The 20,844-nt window shown below is 35.3% G+C and overlaps 1 protein-coding gene across 3 annotated transcripts in view; it reads left to right on the top strand.

The window, feature by feature from the left end:
* The window catches only part of LOC121383207 (phosphatidylinositol 4-kinase type 2-beta-like), a 54,854-nt gene extending 34,351 nt beyond the window's left edge, over window positions 1–20,503 (top strand). For all 3 annotated transcript variants that reach the window (XM_041513086.1, XM_041513084.1, XM_041513085.1), the window contains 7 exons: window positions 4,271–4,402; window positions 6,218–6,371; window positions 11,252–11,316; window positions 12,047–12,146; window positions 14,216–14,349; window positions 15,307–15,366; window positions 17,414–20,503. In XM_041513086.1, coding sequence (XP_041369020.1) covers window positions 4,271–4,402; window positions 6,218–6,371; window positions 11,252–11,316; window positions 12,047–12,146; window positions 14,216–14,349; window positions 15,307–15,366; window positions 17,414–17,584 — 816 coding nt within the window. In that variant the 3' untranslated portion in view covers window positions 17,585–20,503. The remainder of the gene's footprint in view (window positions 1–4,270; window positions 4,403–6,217; window positions 6,372–11,251; window positions 11,317–12,046; window positions 12,147–14,215; window positions 14,350–15,306; window positions 15,367–17,413) is intronic.
* Window positions 20,504–20,844: the final 341 nt, after the last annotated feature.

The following is a 20,844-nucleotide window of genomic DNA, read 5'->3' as shown; positions in this document are numbered from 1 at the left end:
TTAGAGAGGAAACCCGTTACGTTTTTCAATTAGTAGCAATTGATCTTTTATATGCACCATCCCAGAGACAGGATAGCACATACCATGGCCTTTGATATACTAGTTGTAGTGCAATGGTTGGAGCAAAAAATAGCCCATTGACAGGGCTCATTCCCAGACTTGTCAGCACACCAAGCGAGTGCTTTACCACAGGCTACATACCGCCCCTGCCCTCTATTTAACTATGTACAATGAAATACCATTTGTTTGGCATTTTAAAAAAGTTCCATATATATGACTATTTTTCTGCCATTTATTGCTGAATTGTGACAATTCTATTTTTTTATATTCTTTATCCATTAAAAAAAAATTGTTTTACCCTTCATTATTTATACATGTACTAAATTGTAGGCCTATCACTAAGTGCTATAAGTAACTTTTTTCAGTTGGATTCTCTGCTGCTTAAGGTACAGGCCTATGCTTGAAACCTTAGAAAACAAAGTGTCAAATTGTGAATAAATAAATTATTATTTAGCAATCTTACCATAATGACTTGCTCAATGACATGATGTAGACTCAAAATTTTAAAGTATAAACATTCTTCACTTCATCAATAAGGATGTAAATGTACACACACAAGTGTGCCAGTAGGCCTACAGACCATAGATAGTAATTAATCTTAAAAATAATTATCAATACTAATTACATATATAAGTAATAAGGATCAATTAGTTCTTTTGTTTGTCAGTTACCTACTGGAGATTTTCTGATACTTACATCTTAATAGATCTTGGAAATGGAGGGAAATCCGAGATCTAATGGATAAACATAAATTTCTTCGATTTTAGATACTCATGCAGCATGCTCTGAATTGGGGTTGGGGGGCTGCAGTTTCCTCCACATGGGGTCCAAAGTCCATTCAAGGGGCCATAACTTCCTTTCAATGTAGTCCCCATGGTAATATAGTTTAGCCTGTTCTAAACAATACGAGTTGTTGGCACAAGATGTTTTTGATAATTAGGCAATATTTCAAAAAATTTATCTTAAATCTGTTGGATGCTGGACTATATTGTTAGAACATTCATGACATTTACAGTGTTGATGCATGTACATTTAATAGTGCTTAAATACATGTGCAGTCTATACACAGAGCATAGAACAGCAGCAGGTAAACATATTTCAATTTGAAATTGCTGACTAATGAAACATTTTCCACCTCCAATTTTTTTATATGTTGTAGATAACATGTTGGGCTATAATTTTAATCAAAGGTCATCTCAAGGTCACGTGTCCCACAAGGTCAATTTCAAGGTCAAAATGTAGGTCAAATGGTCATCATCCCAAAAGTAACCCAAATATCAGGAATAATGCCAGATTTGGATTCCTTGTAATTCCCCCTTTCCAATGATACCTTATTTGTCAAAATTGGTTGCTGAGTTATGGCAATTTAAAAAAGGGCAGCTACACCCTTTTTTGACAAAATTAAAAAAAAAGTAAAGTCCATAACTCGGAAACCGTTGGTCCGATTGAGCTGAAACTTGGAATTTCAGGTTTTTTGGCCACAATAACTCTATATACCAATTGAAATTGGGGAGGGTAGGGTTTAAATTTCCTTTTTTGGGGGGTGATTTGACACGGAATGACCCAGAAGTGTGATAAAAATGAGCAAAGTGAACATAAATCAGTGCATTTTGTAATGTTCTGTCATGTTCTGCGTTCATTCGGAAAGGCTCTGAATTAGAGACTCAGTTCGAATTGTAATATTTCATTATCAAAATACTATGGTAGTAAAATTTAAGCAAACAATTAAATATTTTCATTAAAATGTGTTACGATATCATAAAACCATCATAGGCTATGATATTACTACATATATGGCATGTGTTGTAGTGACCCCATAGCCTACGATGGTTTTACCATTGCGTAATGCTAAGATAGCTTTGAAAATCCATACCTAGGTGCTTATAAAATGTTCAGTCTTTAGACTCGATACTCTAATTGTTAGAGTCTGATACTTAATGTCATGGCAACACCAAACAAATTGCATGCAAGTGATGTCATTAAAGATTTGAACCTAAACTCTAAAGGGTTTGTAAGCATGGGCTGATCAAGTCATATTAAATGCTGTGTTTTACTTTATACTGTGCATGTAAAAGATACCATGCTGATAATCTGAAAGGACAGCCAGTGTACCGTCGGGTTTATTCTTTCTATCTCTTAAACCACATCTCAAAGTTACCGTACCTTCAGGGGCAGGATGTAGCCCAGTGGTAACGCACTCGCTTGATGCGCAGTCGGTCCAGGATTGATCTCCATCGGTGGGCCCATTGGGCTATTTCTCGCTTCAGCCAGTGCACCATGACTGGTATATCAAAGGCTGTGGTATGTGCTATCCTGTGTGTAGAATAGTGCAATTAAAAGATCCCTTGCTATTAGTGGAAAAAAATGTAGCGGGTTTCCTTTCTTAGACTATATGTCAAAATGACCAAATGTTTGACATCCAATAGCCAATGATTAATAAATCAATGTGCTCAAGTGGTGTCATTAAACAAAACAAACTTAACCGTACATACATGTAAACATATAGCAGCTAGCTGTACTATAGGTAGGAAATGCATCATAAAACAAAAATTATTTTCTTTTTCACATAACATTCCATTATTGTTTGGTAGAATACCTGTAGTCATTGTAAACAAAGCCTGCATTGTGTCCTTGGTTTACACAAGACAATTTGATTACTGTTCTCCTACACAGAGCACAGATCACAATGATCTCGTTGAGTATTTATATTATATGCTACACGTTGTTATTTCTCCTTCTGTTTGGATGAGCTCCAGCTATTATTAACCAGCTATTTCCCACGAGAGACCTAAACCTTCACTATATTTATACTTTCTGCTACATTTGTTTCAGTCTGAAACAGTTACTGTAAGAAATCACCATTTAGCTATTGAAGGTTAATTAAGTGATGATGTAGATAACTGAAGGAAAACCTTGTCAGCAGTATTATGGATTGATCCGTATTATTATACACAGTGGAAGTGAATTATTTCCTGTTTCTTGTTTCAGCCAGCTAGTACACCATGACTGGTATATCAAAGGCCGTGGTATGTGCTATCATGTCTGTGTGATGGTGCATATAAAAGATCCCTTGCTACTAATAGAAAAAAAATGTAGTGGGTTTCCTTTCTAAGACTTTGTTAAAATTACCATATGTTTGACATCCAATTAATAGCTGATGATTAATAAATCAATGTGCTCTAGTGGTGTCATTAAACAAAACAAACTTTTATTTCCCATTTCAAACATGATCATTTGTAAAGTATATTGGGTTTTATGGACCCATTACTATTTGGATATGGGCCACCTTCCTTAAAAATTGTATACCCAGACATGTACATGTAGGTCATATACATGTACATGTATGTTGTTAAAATGGCAAAATATTCAAAATTGTAAGCCAAAAAATGTGATGCTGATAGCTAAGTGGCCTCCACCTAAACGATAATCCTTCTGAATATGGAATTGTCTGGAAAATAGGAGTTTAATTAATAAGTAGATAGAATTTCACTTGGGTTTTGGCATTGCATTTTTTTTGAAAATTACAATTTCAAATCTGTTGCCATTTTAACAATATTTGACCTACATGTATGGGCCTACAATTTTCACTGAATGTGGAAAATATCAAGTATGAAAGTGTGAAATACTAAAATTACAGTGTGCATACATGTACTTTTTAGCCAATTCCATATTCATTAGAGTTATCTTTTTCTCGGGGGGGGGGGGGGGGGGGCATGCAATATACTATATGGTAATACTAGCAGCAGGTTTTTTTCTCTCTCAGTTTGCAAACCAAAATCCACAAGACAAATACATTAGCCACCTAATGATAATTAATTAAAAATGTGTTAGGTATACATGTGTCATTAAGCAAACGTTGATTTCACTTCTGACTGAAGATTCTGTGGGACTAAATATGAAATTTGGACTGATAGTGATTCTAGTATTGAGACTAAATGTTTTATCAAAGATTTGGACTGATAGTGATTTTGAGATTTAGACTAATAGTGATTATGAGATTTGGACTTCTGATAGTGACTTAGAAATGTGGACTAGCGATTCTGAGATGTGGACTGATAGTGATTCTAATATTTAGACTATAATAGCAATTCTGATTTTGAAAACGTAAGTGATTATGAGATTTGGACTATGATACTATAGTTATTCTGATATTTGGACTGACAATTGATTTGAACTACATGTACATGTATATGTATATTTTATGTTCCAGATAGTCAAGTTGGCTAGTGAGACGTTCAACTATAATGCAATAGATCGGGCCAAGGCCATGACAAAGAAAAATTTACTACAGAAAGTTCCTGCTGTTGGGAAGCGATTTCACAGAATAGGCTTGCCTCCAAAGGTAACACGAGACACGTACAAACACAAAAGAATGCATTATTTTTTTGAGTTCTATAAGAAAATATTTCCACATCAGAATGAGTTATAGTGAGATAAAATGTCCATTAAACCTCGTTCATTATATTTGATATAAATAATAGTTAAATATTATCTTTATTTTTTTATTTTTTTTTAAAGTGCATATCATTCGACCAGATCTCAGTATTTAAGGGGAGCTATATATAACACTTGCTCCCCATTACTCCCCTGAGACTAGTTCATGGAGAGTAATCTTTAGCTCCCCTTAGTATGTGAATTTAAATTGTAATGATATAGAGGATATTGCATGTTTTTTGTCAAATATGATTTATATCTCATCTTGTGAAGTTTGCAATCATATCTCACGAGTTACACTTGTGTGACGAGTGTGATATGATTGCAAACTTCACAAGATGAGATATAAATCATTTTTGACAAAAAACATGAAATTTTCTATTTATTACATGTACTGTATATAACTTTTGGCAATTTACCTTTATTTTTAAAATACCAGCAGCAAAATAGTGTCATCTATCTTACAGTGAAGTTAACACTGTCTACAGTGATGATAACACATATTAGAGTGAAATAATGAAATTTTCACTCTAAAATGTGTTATCGTCACTGAGTGACTGATAATACTTTTATTTCACTGATATTTCAAGATATTTCACTAGATGTTATATAATAAAATCCAGTTATCAATCCCCAGAATTTTTTACAGCAAGGTCTGTGGGACTATTTGGAATTTATTTAATTTAATTTCTTTGCAAGGTTATTATGTCAAGAAACTCCCATTTGCATGTATTAGCATTAATACCTATACTAATATTGATGTCGTGTTAATAAACACTTAATTAGTGTTCATGTAAGCTAGAGAATAATAAAAGGAATGTAAAAATGTTTAAAGAAATAAAATGCCTAACTATCAGTCTACTTCTCAAAGGGCTGCATGTCAAATACACATACATGTATGTAGCATTGAAATATTGGTTTTAAAGCATACATGTAGCTTTATGTTATTTTTAAAGAGACTCAAGTTTGCTGCCATTGTAAGAAGTAATATTATTTTGTGACAACTAAAGTTAATACATGTACATGTACTAAATACTGATTTCTATTTAGAATATCAGTGTCTGTATATTCAATGTGTTTCTTATCGTCCTAATGTTAGTAAGGGACGGGACGTAGCCCAGTGGTAAAGCATTTGCTTGATGCATGGTCAGTCTGGGATCGATCTCCTGTCGGTGGACCCATTGGGCTATTTCTCGTTCCAGCCAATGCTCCACAGCTGATGTAACAAAGGCCGTGGTATGTACTATTCCATCTGTGGGATGGTGCATATAAAAGATCCATTGCTGCTAATCAAAAAGAGTAGCCCATGAAGTGGCGACAGCGGGGTTCCTCTGTCAATATCTATGTGGTTCTTAACAATACGTCTGATGCCATATAACCATAAATAAAATGTGTTGAGTGTGTCATTAAGCAAAACATTTCCTTCCTTTCTAATGTTTGTAAGTAGCCCAAACTGAATTTGGTCTTTCAACACTTTTGTACCTACGAAACAATATATATTAAGTTATAAAATGCAGTTTGAACTAGTACTAACACTAGGTTGATCAGAAGCACATTTAAATTTTAATATAAAGACAGTGATATTTTGTGCAGGAAAATATATTTAACATACAATTATAACTATTAAAAATGCTCAATTTGCAACATTTTAACAACGGCAGAAGACTCTGGACAGTCTTGAAAACAAGAGTTAAAATAGCATAACTTTTGACTTGCATTTCAGGTTGGATCATTCCAGTTGTTTGTGACAGGGTACAAGGATGCAGACTTTTGGCTTCGGAGATTTGACAACGAGTCTTTACCCCAATCCACTGCACAGACATTTCAACATTTATTTGAAAAACTTGTTGTTTTAGATTATATTATCAGAAATACAGGTTTGTATTATATTATTCTTTAAAATATGTGTTGCAAAAATGCAGCTGTTTAGCCTAGCCATTTAATCATTTCTAATTTTATATACAGATAGAGAATAACTAGTTAATGATGTGGGATATCGGCTTTATCCTGTGAAGGTAAGAATGGGAAATTAGTGAGCTCCATGGTCTAGTGGATAAGCTGCTGGACCATCAAGCTGATGACAGTGGTTCAAATCCTGTCAAAGCTGGCTTACACATTCATTCATCTTTCTCATCTATCACTCTTTGCCAGTCATTCTCATTATCTTAATATAAAACAAAAAATTCCAATTTCTCCCACGATTTCAATCTGTTTCGACCCTTTCTGTCAGTTTCCTCTGACTCTGTCTTCTGAGCTGTAGTAGTTGTGTATACATGTAGTAGGTGGATACAAGTGCCTATTAACAATGCCCGAAGTGGCCAGACTAAGCCCATAGCTGAAAGCTGATGGGGAATGGCAGGTGTGTGGCACAGGTGGCCACAAGAGACAAGCACCTACATGTATCGCACTTGGAGAGACTAAGGACTGGGATGTGGAGGTGGACAGCAAAAGAAGTTGAAAGATAGGAGTTGCCAGATCGGGAAGAAATGAGATGGAATTCAAAGGAGAGAAAGGAAAGGGGGCAGTGGGATTTTAAAAAAAAGAAAAAAAGAATGAAAAAAAATTCTGAACGGGATTAAAGCTGATATTCTACGTCATTAACTGGTTATTATTTTTAAACTGCAGATCATAAAAATTAAGGTGAAAAGCTATTATTCATGTTATTTCAGCTACAGAGGTCCAATGACCTATTGTTGTAATGCATGTAAATGTGACGTAAAGTCATAATCTGCTAGTATACGTTTATGACTTTGCTAAAATCAGTCATCATAATTGGCCAATAAAAACAGTGGTTGCAGGATAAAAACAAATAAGGGAACATCAAAGTATATTAATGGAGTCATTAGGCAGCATTATCATTCTGAAATTTGCAATAGAGACATAACGAGCAACAAATTCAGTAAAACCAAAAATGTGATGGAATGACAAAGTGAACATGGGATAATTGTGGTCATTCTAATTCCAGTCTGGTTTTATATATGAGATTTATTAACTCTTTCCTTCCCATTCTCAACTGTAGTCTAGATGTACAAAGCTAACATAAACACCCATTCTCAACTGTAGTCTAGATGTACAAAGCTAACATAAACACCCATTCTCAACTGCAGTCTAGATGTACAAAGCTAACATAAACACCCATTCTCAACTGCAGTCTAGATGTACAAAGCTAACATAAACACCCATTCTCAACTGCAGTCTAGATGTACAAAGCTAACATAAACACCCATTCTCAACTGCAGTCTAGATGTACAAAGCTAACATAAACACCCATTCTCAACTGCAGTCTAGATGTACAAAGCTAACATAAACACCCATTCTCAACTGCAGTCTAGATGTACAAAGCTAACATAAACACCCATTCTCAACTGCAGTCTAGATGTACAAAGCTAACATAAACACCCATTCTCAACTGTAGTCGAGGATGTACAAAGCTAACATAAACACCCATTCTCAACTGTAGTCTAGATGTACAAAGCTAACATAAACACCCATTCTCAACTGTAGTCTAGATGTACAAAGCTAACATAAACACCCATTCTCAACTGTAGTCTAGATGTACAAAGCTAACATAAACACCCATTCTCAACTGTAGTCTAGATGTACAAAGCTAACATAAACACCCATTCTCAACTGTAGTCTAGATGTACAAAGCTAACATAAACACCCATTCTCAACTGTAATCTAGGATGTACAAAGCTAACATAAACACCCATTCTCAACTGTAGTCTAGATGTACAAAGCTAACATAAACACCCATTCTCAACTGTAGTCTAGATGTACAAAGCTAACATAAACACCCATTCTCAACTGTAGTCTAGATGTACAAAGCTAACATAAACACCCATTCTCAACTGTAATCTAGGATGTACAAAGCTAACATAAACACCCATTCTCAACTGCAGTCTAGATGTACAAAGCTAACATAAACACCCATTCTCAACTGCAGTCTAGATGTACAAAGCTAACATAAACACCCATTCTCAACTGTAATCTAGGATGTACAAAGCTAACATAAACACCCATTCTCAACTGTAATCTAGGATGTACAAAGCTAACATAAACACCCATTCTCAACTGTAGTCTAGATGTACAAAGCTAACATAAACACCCATTCTCAACTGCAGTCTAGATGTACAAAGCTAACATAAACACCCATTCTCAACTGTAATCTAGGATGTACAAAGCTAACATAAACACCCATTCTCAACTGTAGTCTAGATGTACAAAGCTAACATAAACACCCATTCTCAACTGTAGTCTAGATGTACAAAGCTAACATAAACACCCATTCTCAACTGTAGTCTAGATGTACAAAGCTAACATAAACACCCATTCTCAACTGTAGTCTAGATGTACAAAGCTAACATAAACACCCATTCTCAACTGCAGTCGAGACGTGACAGGTCTTCCTAAACACAGCCGTCAAAATTTACAGGAGTTATCTATCTTGATTCTGTCAATGCTAGAACATAGAATAACAATCTAACATGTCCAGTGTATTTTGTTGACTGGTATTCCTATTTAAGTTGTTATCGCAGGATCAAAAAGAAAACGAACAAACCCAGTCTAAATTTGTGTAAACGTTATTGATGATGTAACACACACATGGGCTTGATTTTGTTGCTGTTTGTAAAATACTTTTTTTAAAACATGTACTTGGACATTATTATTTATTCAAAGATGAAGATTTGTAAAGGATATATTCGTCGAAAATAACTGATGATACAAACTTTAAAGTAGATGACGGATGGGATTATTCATTGTCGATGGAAAGTGAAAATAAACATTTTGAAAGTGTCATAAACAATAACGTCAAGGATCATGATCGTAGGGTTTTAAAAATAGTAATTAAGTTCTTCTGTAAATTTTATTCAGTTAATTAGACTCATTAAGATGTCCCCTTAAATATTACATACATCAAGAGAGTGTTACATTAGTTGTTTTCTTACAATTTGAGGTTGGAATATGTAGGTTAAAAACCGGCCTCGGTGGCATCGTGGTAGGCCATCGGTCTACAGGCTGGTAGGTACTGGGTTCGGATCCCAGTCGAGGCATGGGATTTTTAATCCAGATACCGACTCCAAACCCTGAGTGAGTGCTCCGCAAGGCTCAATGGGTAGTTGTAAACCACTTGCACCGACCAGTGATCCATAACTGGTTCAACAAAGGCCATGGTTTGTGCTATCCTGCCTGTGGGAAGTGCAAATAAAAGATCCCTTGCTGCTAATCGGAAGAGTAGCCCATGTAGTGGCGACAGCGGGTTTCCTCTCAAAATCTGTGTGGTCCTTAACCATATGTCTGACGCCATATAACCGTAAATAAAATGTGTTGAGTGCGTCGTTAAATAAAACATTTCTTTCTTTATGTAGGTTAAAAATTACATATTTCACACTGGAAACTTGGGTTAGTGATGACAGTTTCTGCTTGTAAAATTGGATGGAGCTTTGTTAATTAAACAATTTCATAAATTACTAAACATGGACTTGCCCAAATATTCTTTTACCATACAATATTGATATGTAGTAAATGACATGGAGGACAAAAACTTGTAAAGCCTGTTTTTGTCTTACAGGCGTGTAACTGCATATATTTACAGTTCTTAGATACCTGCATTTAACTCTTATCCACCCATCTTTAGAACCAGAAAACTTCATCACTGACCCAAGTTTCCAATGTGAAATATGTAATTTTGAACCTACATTTTTCAACCTCAAATTGTAAAAAAAACACCTAATGTAACACTATTTTGATGTGTGTCATAATTTAGAGGAAATACTAGTGAGTCTAATTACCAAAGTAAAATTTACAGAACTTATTAATATTTTTAAAACATATTTTTTTAAAACCCTACGATCACGATGCATGACATCATTGTTTATGACAGTTTATTTTCACAATCCATGACGTAATTGTTTCTGACAGTTTATTTTCACGATCCATGACATCATTGTTTTTGACAGTTTATTTTCACGATCCATGACGTCATTGTTTATGACATTTTATTTTCACGATCCATGACGTCATTGTTTATGACAGTTTATTTTCACGATCCATGACGTCATTGTTTTTGACAGCTTATTTTCATTTTTAATCGACGATGAGTAATCCATCCATCATCTACTTCGAAGTCTATTATCAGTTGTTTTCGGCAAATACATTACATCCTTTACAAATTTTCATTTTTCATTAAATAATAATGTCCAACATGTTTTAAAAGAAATAATTATACAAATAGCGAGAAATTGAACCCATGTGTGTGTTATGTCATCAATAAAGTTTACACAAATTTAGACCGTCTTTTTTTTTCTTTTCGATATTGCGATAACAACTTAAATACAAGTACCAGTCAACAAAATACACTCGATTGTCATTCTACTATGTTTTAGTGTTCACAGAATCAAGATAGATAACTCCTGTGAAAGTTGACAGCTGTGTATACGAAGACTGGTTGCGTCTAGAATGGGTTTTTATGTCAGTTTTGCACGTCTTGACTGCAATCGAGAATGGGAGGGAAAGAGTTAAGAACACCAGGTTTCTTAAATTCAGTCCCTTATTATTAATACAAAGAATGTGATCAGGTAATGAATTATGTACCCACCCCTCACACCAAGATATAGTTTTCTTGAAACACAATATTCAATGTACATATTCAATGTTTGCACATTCATGATAGATGTGTTTTTCTTTTAACTATTCAATATAAACCATGGGATGTGATAATGTAAAATGACGTAACTGTGTTTACTTTTATTTTCAGATCGAGGAAATGATAATTGGCTGATCAAATACGAACAAGCCAGTACTCGTACCCATTCTGGGGAGGTAACTCTTCTTTTAGGCCTTCAGTTAAAGAACAGTAAAGTGACATGTTTGTCAAATTGCACATGAAAACTCATGTACATATAAATAAATAATTCTGAATTTCATTGAAAGCAAAAATTCAAGTGTCATCATTTTACCTACATGCAATTACAAATACATTCACCATGCAGTAAAATTTTACATTAAAAGTACAAATATACTAATAAGACTGAGTGTCTGTTGACCTCTATTTAAGAGGTGGGTGTATTTTTTTCCTTCTATTTACTGGCCACGGTGGTGTAGCGAATAAGCCATAGGACATAAGACTGGTAGGTACTGGTTTTGCATCCTTGTACTGGCTCCCACCCAGAGAGAGAGAATTAACGATTCTGTGAGTAGGTGTAAGGCCACTACACTGACTTCTCTCTTACTAAGCCACTGTCCTGGACAGACATCCCATATAGCTGAGGTGTGTGCCCAAGACATCATGCTTGAACTTAAATTGGATTTAAGCACAAAAATAAGTATAAATGAATAAAAATGTTGGGTTTTTTGACTCAATGTGTGTGGGGAACATGGAAAATGGATGTACTGAAAAATAATTTCTGTTGTTATTAGTAGCAGTTATTTCATATGAGTTCAATTTATTTGTCCATTTCTGCTTTCAGCGAGCACCCGCTTCATGAGCACTAAAAACTACACACATGGAAAGCAACCAGAAATGTCAACATGTCTTTGTTTTATATTTCAGGAAGCTGAGTGGAGTCTAGTCGAAAATCCTGAAATATCCGTTGCAGCAATAGATAATGGTTTAGCATTTCCGTGCAAACACCCAGATGAGTGGAGAGCCTGTAAGTATACTGTCCCAACCTCCACAGAACTAGTTTTTGTCTACAACTAAAACTTTACTGTTTTTAGTTAAAATTCACTTTAAAAACTCCGACAAAAAACACCTTACCCACAGTAAAACAAACCTTGCTGTCATCTGCTAAATAAACTGTAAATGAAAGTTGTTTTATGGGTGGGTTGGTGAAACAACAGACATTACTCTTATATTGCAGTGAAGAGTTTCTTTTCATAATTTGATTTTGTTCATAGTTATGCATTTTGCTACAAAAGACAGCAATTCCATGATGACAATTTTAGACACAAGTATTCAGCCGTGTAACACAAGTTTTACATGTAATCCTTTTTACAGATGATTATTAGTGGGAAAGTTCATATAAAAGTATCAGTTTGTCCCTTGGTTCTTTTTACTAGAAGGAACGGAATGTAGCCCAGTGGTAAAGTGCTTTTCGTCTAGGATTGATCCCCGTTAGTTGGCCCATAGGGCTATTTTTCGTTCTAGCCAGTGCACCACGACTGGTATATCAAAAGCTATGGTATGTGCTATCCTGTCTGTTGGATGGTGCATATAAAAGATCACTTGCTACTAATAGGAAAAATGTAGCGGGTTTACTCTCTAAGACTATATGTTAGAATTACCAAATGTTTGACATTCAGTAGTCTGTGAAAAATAAATGAAAACAAAGTAACTTTTCACTAGAAGTAGTCTGTGTGGAAGCAGTAGATTTCCTATCTCTATTAACCAATTTAAGTGTCAAAGTAACCATCAGATCTCACTGTTTAAGAGAAGCTGTGTCTCGTTCTCTCTGACTTGCCATCACTCCTCCAAGACTAGAGGAAAATGAGTGATCCCCAAGGATCGAAATAAGTTGAGAAAGGTGTTCAGGATTCCAGTAGGTTAGGGGCGAGACGTAGCCCAGTGGTAAAGCGCTTGCTTGATGTGCGGTCGGTTTGGGATCGATTCCCGTCAGTGGGCCCATTGAGCTATTTCTCATTCCAGCCAGTGCACCACGACTGGGATATCAAAGGCTGTTGTATGTGTTATCCTGTTTATGGGATGGTGCATATAAAAGATCCCTTGCTGCTAATCGAAAGAGTAGCCCATGAAGTGGCGACAGCGGGTTTCCTCCCTCAATATCTGTGTGGTTGTTCACCATATGTCCAATGCCATATAACCGTAAATAAAATGTGTTGAGTGTGTCGTTAAATAAAACATTTCCTTCCTTCCAGTAGGTTATCACGTGTCTAGAACTATATTTGTTCTCTAAATTATTTTAACAAACACCACCTATATTTTGATAACTTGTGTGCAGTTTAAATATAAATTAACACACAATTATCAGTACACAGGGCACAAAGTTAACTGCTAGTCATGTTTCCCAATGATCTAAAAATTCAAGTCTCGTGCCACCTTTTGCATGTTAGTAATTGGTCAGTATGCTTGAATACTGACTCCTGAAAGTTGTTTTATTACAAAAACATGAATCTGTTCACACTTGTTTATTTTGGATGGATGCTGCTGTATTATAGTAAGACAGTTGTTGAAGTTTGCCGTGTGGCCTTACTTTCTGGCTGTAATGACCCCACCCCCACCCTAAGCTTCCTAAAAACCCACATAAAAAAACCCATATAAAAAAACCCTCCATTATTCAAAGACATGGTCAAATGGCTCTTCCTCTAATTTGCCAAATGTGAGGCCCAAGTTTAAAGAAAATTGATACTAATCAGAATTAATTACAAAGTATCAACGTGTTTGTGAAGGAATCATAATGGGGATTGTAAACTTCATAAAAGTGTCATAACCTAAAGATACCAGACCCGTAATGTTTTGGTAACCTATACATGAGTTACCATGCACTGTGTTTATTTCAATGCCTGCTCCACTTAGCATGCTCACTATGGTAACATCGTAAACGACTCCCCATAATCTAAATTAGGGGAGAAATTAATCACAGCCTCCCTTCAGTTGTTTTCACAGCACATTTCTGAACAATATTTTAGATACCACATGACTACATGTATTTTTAAAATCTGCCGAGATATTAATTGAATATTCCTTGTCTCTGCCCTCCAGATCCATACCATTGGGCGTGGCTGCCCCAAGCTAAAGTGCCGTTTTCCGCCGAGATTAAGGATTTGGTCCTGCCACAGCTGTCCGATATGAACTTTGTCCAGGATCTTTGTGATGACCTTTACGAACTGTTTAAGGTAATTATATACAGAAACATTTATATAGGCTAGGGCCCATATTATGGAAGCTATCTTAGCATTAAGAAATACTAAAACCATCATAAGCTATGACGTCACTATTTCATGTGCTGTACTGATATCATAGCCTTCAATGGTTTTATAATTTTGTAGCACTAAAATAGCTTTGGAAATCCCTAACCTGACTTGTAACGCTCAAAATTGTGAGTCACAGGTAATGAAAAATGCATCAATGTGCATGATTTACAAATTATCATAAACCCTGCACTATAATGTATTATTTTGAACGACCAATATGTTTGAGTGTCTTGGGTTAGTCTCTTGACATCAAGATAACATTTTTTTGGACCATGATAGTTATAAAGAGGAGATTGTTGTCCTATGGTCATGATCAGTGTATTGTACCACATAGGTAACAATTATTACACCCCTGTCATATTTCTTTTAATATGTTGTATGATTATTAGTGCATTGTACCACTGCTATTGTTGAAATGTTAACATGGGCGTGATTTAACTCATTTGGTTGAGTGCTCGCCTGAGGTGGTTGTATCGTAGGATCAAACCACCTCAGTGGATCCATTCTCTGATTGGGCTTCTTTCCCATTCCAACCAGTCCCCCAGGACTGGTCTATTAAAGGCCATGGTATGTGCTGTGGTGAAGTGCTTTTCAAATAGCTCTTACTGCTAATGGAAGAATGTAGCTGGTTTTCTTGTACGACTATATATGTCAAAATTGCCAAATGTTTGACATCCAGTAAATCAATGTGCTCTTGTGGTATCATTAAATAAGCAAACTTTTAAATGGTATGAATAACAGTGCGTCCTAAATACTTTATGTAAATAGTTTCCCTTTCATTTTCAGACTGATAAAGGTTTTGATCGACACACTTTTAAATGGTATGAATAACAGTGCGTCCTAAATACTTTATGTAAATAGTTTCCCTTTCATTTTCAGACTGATAAAGGTTTTGATCGACACACTTTTGATAAGCAAATGGCAGTAGTGAGGGGTCAGGTCAGTTATTTTCTTTGTAGTTGTACAATGTGCAGATGATTTTACTTTGTTTTCTAGACGTCTGTTGCATTAGGAATATTTTGGGTGCATAATATGAAATAAAAATATTTCATGTGATTAGCAGTTAAAAGATGTAACATATATATATATATATATATATATACAGTCAAACCCGCTTATTTGCATACCCTCGGTGCTGCTCGATTTTGTGCAATTAACCGGGTTAGTCGATTAACCGATAGAGTACCGACTTTCACTTTGTAACAGCCATCCAACTACAAAGTGGCATGGGAGACAGTCTAGCATAATGCGGTACTTCATACCGGAACTATTACAGTTAACACATGTCACATGCAGTTAGATATATATAAATGTAAAAAAATATATCTATCGATATATATAATTAGCATGGCGTTTTTGTTTTAATCTGCCAGACCAGAAATCATTTTCTAAAAAACCAACAACGACCGTCACTGGGCGTCGTTTTCTAAAAACACAAACTGGCGTCGTTTTCTAAAAACACAAACTTTGTGCATTAAAAAAAACCCCACTGACCATCCACTAGTGTAAACAAAGTGTATTAGCCATGTAGTTAATGAGATAAACTTGAAACAACAGAACCATCAAAAAGTTCACGTTTCATCGGTGCACGTGTTTACAAAATGACGTCAGTTTCCGGAATTACCGGGCTGTTGATTGACCGAATAGAATTACATGAACTTGTATGCATTTGCTGGTATGGTGTTCTTTCCATCCCAAAAGATACGGCAAGCTTTGGTATTATTTGTGATCCCCAAATAATGACTTTGCTATAGTTAAGCAATTAAAGTTAAGCTCGGCTAGTGAGTCGTTATCAGTTCCAGCAGTCTGCATTGCATGCATGACCGGTCTAACACAATTGACTGACCTTCATGGTGAGGTCCGACTGATTGGTGTCTAACAATATAGCAGAAACTTAGGGACGATCCATAAATAACGGTCTTTGTTATGTTTGTTTTTTTGACGACCTCCCCCACCAGTCTTTTTTTTTTTCCGCTACATTTTCCGGGAAGCAAGTGATAAATCGTTTCTTTTGCGTTTAACAGATATAGCGTACACTGCATCTAATGAATAAGTGAACAACAACCCTTTCTCGGTCACATTTATTAAAAACATAACCGCCTAGGACGATTGATCTGTAATCTTTTAATTATTAACAAGGCTTCTCAACATAACGTAATAATTGATACAGAACAATGATTGCCCTGAACACGTCAATCGAATAGGGCCTCAATAGTTGAGTGCGCATGCGTACAAGCGCACAGGCGGTACTTCTAAAAATAATAGTCGGAGAGTTACTTGTTATTGAGATGGCCTCTGATTAACAGCAATATATTGCAAACAAAACATTAGGTCTTAGGTTTATTCAACTTAATTATGTCATTCTTAAATCTTGTAGTCGGGTATTGTGATTCGCCAGTAGTAACGTGCACACCATCTCATTTGCATGTCACACGTCGACTCTGTAAACAGCGATTACACTTACAGTCGGCTTACCACACAGTGAGCTCAAACAAAACAGATTAATCGGTGATTTATTTGAGTTTTTTTGCCAAAGTTTGATAGACATTCTCAGTCATTTGTGACATTAATTTAGCACCAAAAAAAACAAAAAAAATCGTTATTTATATGTGCAAATAACCGATATATAGCCTGTAGTCTGTGCAATTAACCGGATGTTTTGTAGTGTTATAAGGGCAAATGGTTCCGTGTTGGGTGAAAATAGTCGATTAACCGAATTATGCTATAAACCGATGTGCAAATAAGTGGAGTTGACTGTATATATATTTTATGAAGTAAAATGAAAAATGACTATTGCGGACATCAGACATTAGCACACAGCCGGAAACATTGGATATACAGACGTACAGACACTGGTGTTCTAAATAAGAAAATGTATTTAATATGTAATTTTAATCATTAAAAAAACCCTCTTATTATTTGGAAATATTTTACAAAAGCTGCAAACTAAGGACAGTCCCTTTAATTATATTTTTCAACGTTTCAGATTCTGAATTTGACACAAGCTTTGAAGGACGACAAATCACCCGTGCAGCTAGTTCAAATGCCAGTGGTGACGGTGGAACGCAACAAAGCAGGTCAAGGTCGGATACGAACAGACAGTGATACATTTACACAGACATTTGCACACAGAGCACCGTTCTTCTCATGGTGTTGAAGTGAACAAGGTGTTGAAGTGAACAAGGTGTTGCAGCATTTGTCATGTTCCGGTTTGAACACAATGTTACAACACTTGTCTTGTTCCAGTGTGAACAGTTTACAACACTTGTCTTGTTCCAGTGTGGACATAGTGTTACAACACTTGTTTTGTTCCAGTGTGAACAGTGTTACAGCAGTTGTCTTGTTCCAGTGTGAACAGTGTTACAACAGTTGTCTTGTTCCAGTGTGAACATAAGTGTTACAACAGTTGTCTTGTTCCAGTGTGGACATAGTGTTACAACACTTGTCTTGTTCCAGTGTGAACATAAGGGTTAGAACAGTTGTCTTGTTCCAATGTGGACATAGTGTTACAACAGTTGTCTTGTTCCAGTGTGGACATAGTGTTATAACAGTTGTCTTTGTTCCAGTGTGGACATAGTGTTACAACACTTGTCTTGTTCCAGTGTGGACATAGTGTTATAACAGTTGTCTTTGTTCCAGTGTGGACATAGTGTTACCACACTTGTCTTGTTCCAGTGTGAAGATAGTGTTACAACACTTGTCTTGTTCCAGTGTGAACACAATGTTAAGTGTCTTGGTCCTCAAGAAAATATTGATTGTATTTCTGGTCGTTGCTTACAGTTACTTGATTCAAACATTCAATTATTTATGTCCTTATGTCCATAGAAACTCAAACCAGGACAATGATATAAGTTGGCGAATGCCACAGTTTTGACAATACAATGCTCTTATAAATATCTTTTAAAAAATGCATGCTTTGGAATTGTAAGGATGTTTTTCAATTCATAATATTTAACTGATAATGAACGTAAACATTTACTTGTCTCCATATAAATGTTTGGAGTTTTGGGTTGAGGAGTACAAGATGAATTATACCCTCCGAAATAAATTTTACCTAACTAGATGTGAAGAAATTATCATTTCATGCAAGAAACCAGAGGTGGATCTGGGGTCGGGTGAGAGCTAAACATATTCAAGTGCCAATTTGTTTTTCTTCTTTCAATTTTTTTTCTTCTTATTGTGATACCCTTTTGATAAGTAGGTGCATGTGTCCTTTTGTTGTTAGGACACCCCCCCCCCCACCCCCCCCAGCTTAATATTTCCTAGAACAGCCCCTGGAAACTTACCAGTTTTAACCAGAAATACATGGGTTTTTTTTCTTAAAGAGGACCAAGTGCCAACACTTGATTTGTTCCACTGTGAACATGGTTACGAGACTTGTGTTCACACTGTGAACAGTGTTCCAAAACTTGTGTTCTCACTGTGAACAGTATTCCAAAACTTGTGTTCTCACTGTGAACAGTGTTCTAAGACTTGTTCCTGCTGGCTGTAAGTTGACTGAATTTTAAAAGTATGCCTTTAAAAGTGATCCTCTGTGATTTTTCTGTGGAAAGAACATTAAAAAATATATATATTCAGCTGATGAGGAGCAATTCCTTTGAAGAAATCCTGAAATCTGTTGCAAAATTTGTTTTTTATGGATTTAAGACAGAAAGTTTTGTTGTTTTTTTGTCTCCACACACACTCCACTGTGCAGATATATACAGTAAAACCCCTCTAAACCAGACTCAATAAACCGCAATTCTCTCAAAACTAGAAATGTTTACGATTTTTTTTTTTTTTTTAAATATCAGTACAGAACTGAACCTCCGTAAACCGGATACCCTTTAAACCTGACGTTTACTTGATCCAATGGGTGTCCAGTTCAGAGGGGTTTCACTGTATCTGGAATCATTTAGAAATTATTAAACCTTGCTGTAATAGATGTATTTGCTGTTTAATTAATAGAGCTTTCCTGTTTTAAAAGCTATATGCCTCAGAAACTAATATTTATTATCAGACAAAGAAAAAGGATTGTAATAAAGATGATATTTTTTATGATTGATTTTTACTTTGGGGAGAAAATTCTATTAAACAAATCCAGAAATAAATTTTATCGTTTTATCTCTCTGGAAATACATATCTTGAGTAATTTCAGATTTATGATCCTGTAAAAAATAAAACCCTCACTATAATATCTAATAAAGGATTCCACAGTAGATATTAATCATAATGAAACCAGATTTCTGGTCTCAAAGGCGAGGTCTTGGAGGCTTTCGTGTTTAAATTATTGTCTGGGGACAAGAAAAAAAAAAAAAAGAGGGTTGAATGAGAGTGTATGAATGTCTTGCATGTAAATTATTATGTATTGACTTCTAATGCGTTTCTCAACCTTTGTTTTCTACATAATGACATATCAAAGTACCGTACATGACTACCTGGATGGGGCACTTATGATCTATTCTATTGTTATTACAAACCCTCAAAATAATTTTCTGGCAGAAAGCCTAGCACCATGACACACAGGTTGAGAAACATTGCTTTAATGATTGAATTCTGATTTTTAATTTATTACATTCCATCTTTATTTCTTCATCGTTGTAAATAATTTGAGTTTATACCGGTATCAGAGGAAAACCTGCCCTAAAAAAATGCTGGTTCTTCTCTTAACTTTTATTTTCTTCTTTTTTCTTTTTTTTCTTTTTCTAAATTATGCCATAATCAGTAGTCTTAAATTTTGTATAGTTAATTACAATGTTAGTTGTGAATCAATCCAGCTTCGTGTGTGTGTGTGTGTATCATATTATATGCAGATAAGAGAACAATACTTAATTAAAGTGGGATAATCAGGTCTTTAAAAATTGCGAGACTGATAATTAATTTTAATTAGCATGTCACTTGCACAAACCTGGTTTTTGCTTAACCCAAGTTTCATTTGTCCATTAAATTTAGGAATTTATTTATGTGGTCATGATATGTTATGCAAGAATGAAATTGGTTATTTTGACATAATCCATAAATGGTTTACACCTTAAATAGTTTGTGCCAGTTTTCCATTCTAAGATGCCTGGATAATGAATAAAACTAATTTATGTACTGTAATTGTTTGTCTTCACCAAAAAACCTGCAGTAAAACAGGTGGCACATGAATAGAAATTTATGCATATAGTGACACGACACTAAAGTTTTTTGTTTTTGTTTTCTTGGATAATAAATAGAGATTATTATATGAACTTGTGTGTCATACTGATTTTACCAAATGAGTGTCAGGATTTTTGTATTGCCTGAGTACAACTCGCACGCGAGTGTAATAATTTCTTCATTATCCATATTATTATTGTTGTTTTCTTGATCTATAACAAGACCCAACTCAAAATGTTCCAGCCACAACTAGGAGACGACGAAATGATGTCATATTTCAACTGCCCAGTCTGATCT

Source organism: Gigantopelta aegis, chromosome 10 (assembly GCF_016097555.1).
Source record: "Gigantopelta aegis isolate Gae_Host chromosome 10, Gae_host_genome, whole genome shotgun sequence".
Taxonomy (NCBI): domain Eukaryota; kingdom Metazoa; phylum Mollusca; class Gastropoda; order Neomphalida; family Peltospiridae; genus Gigantopelta; species Gigantopelta aegis.
The sequence above is the reverse complement of the archived record's forward strand: the minus strand, read 5'-3'. Positions and strand labels throughout refer to the sequence as shown.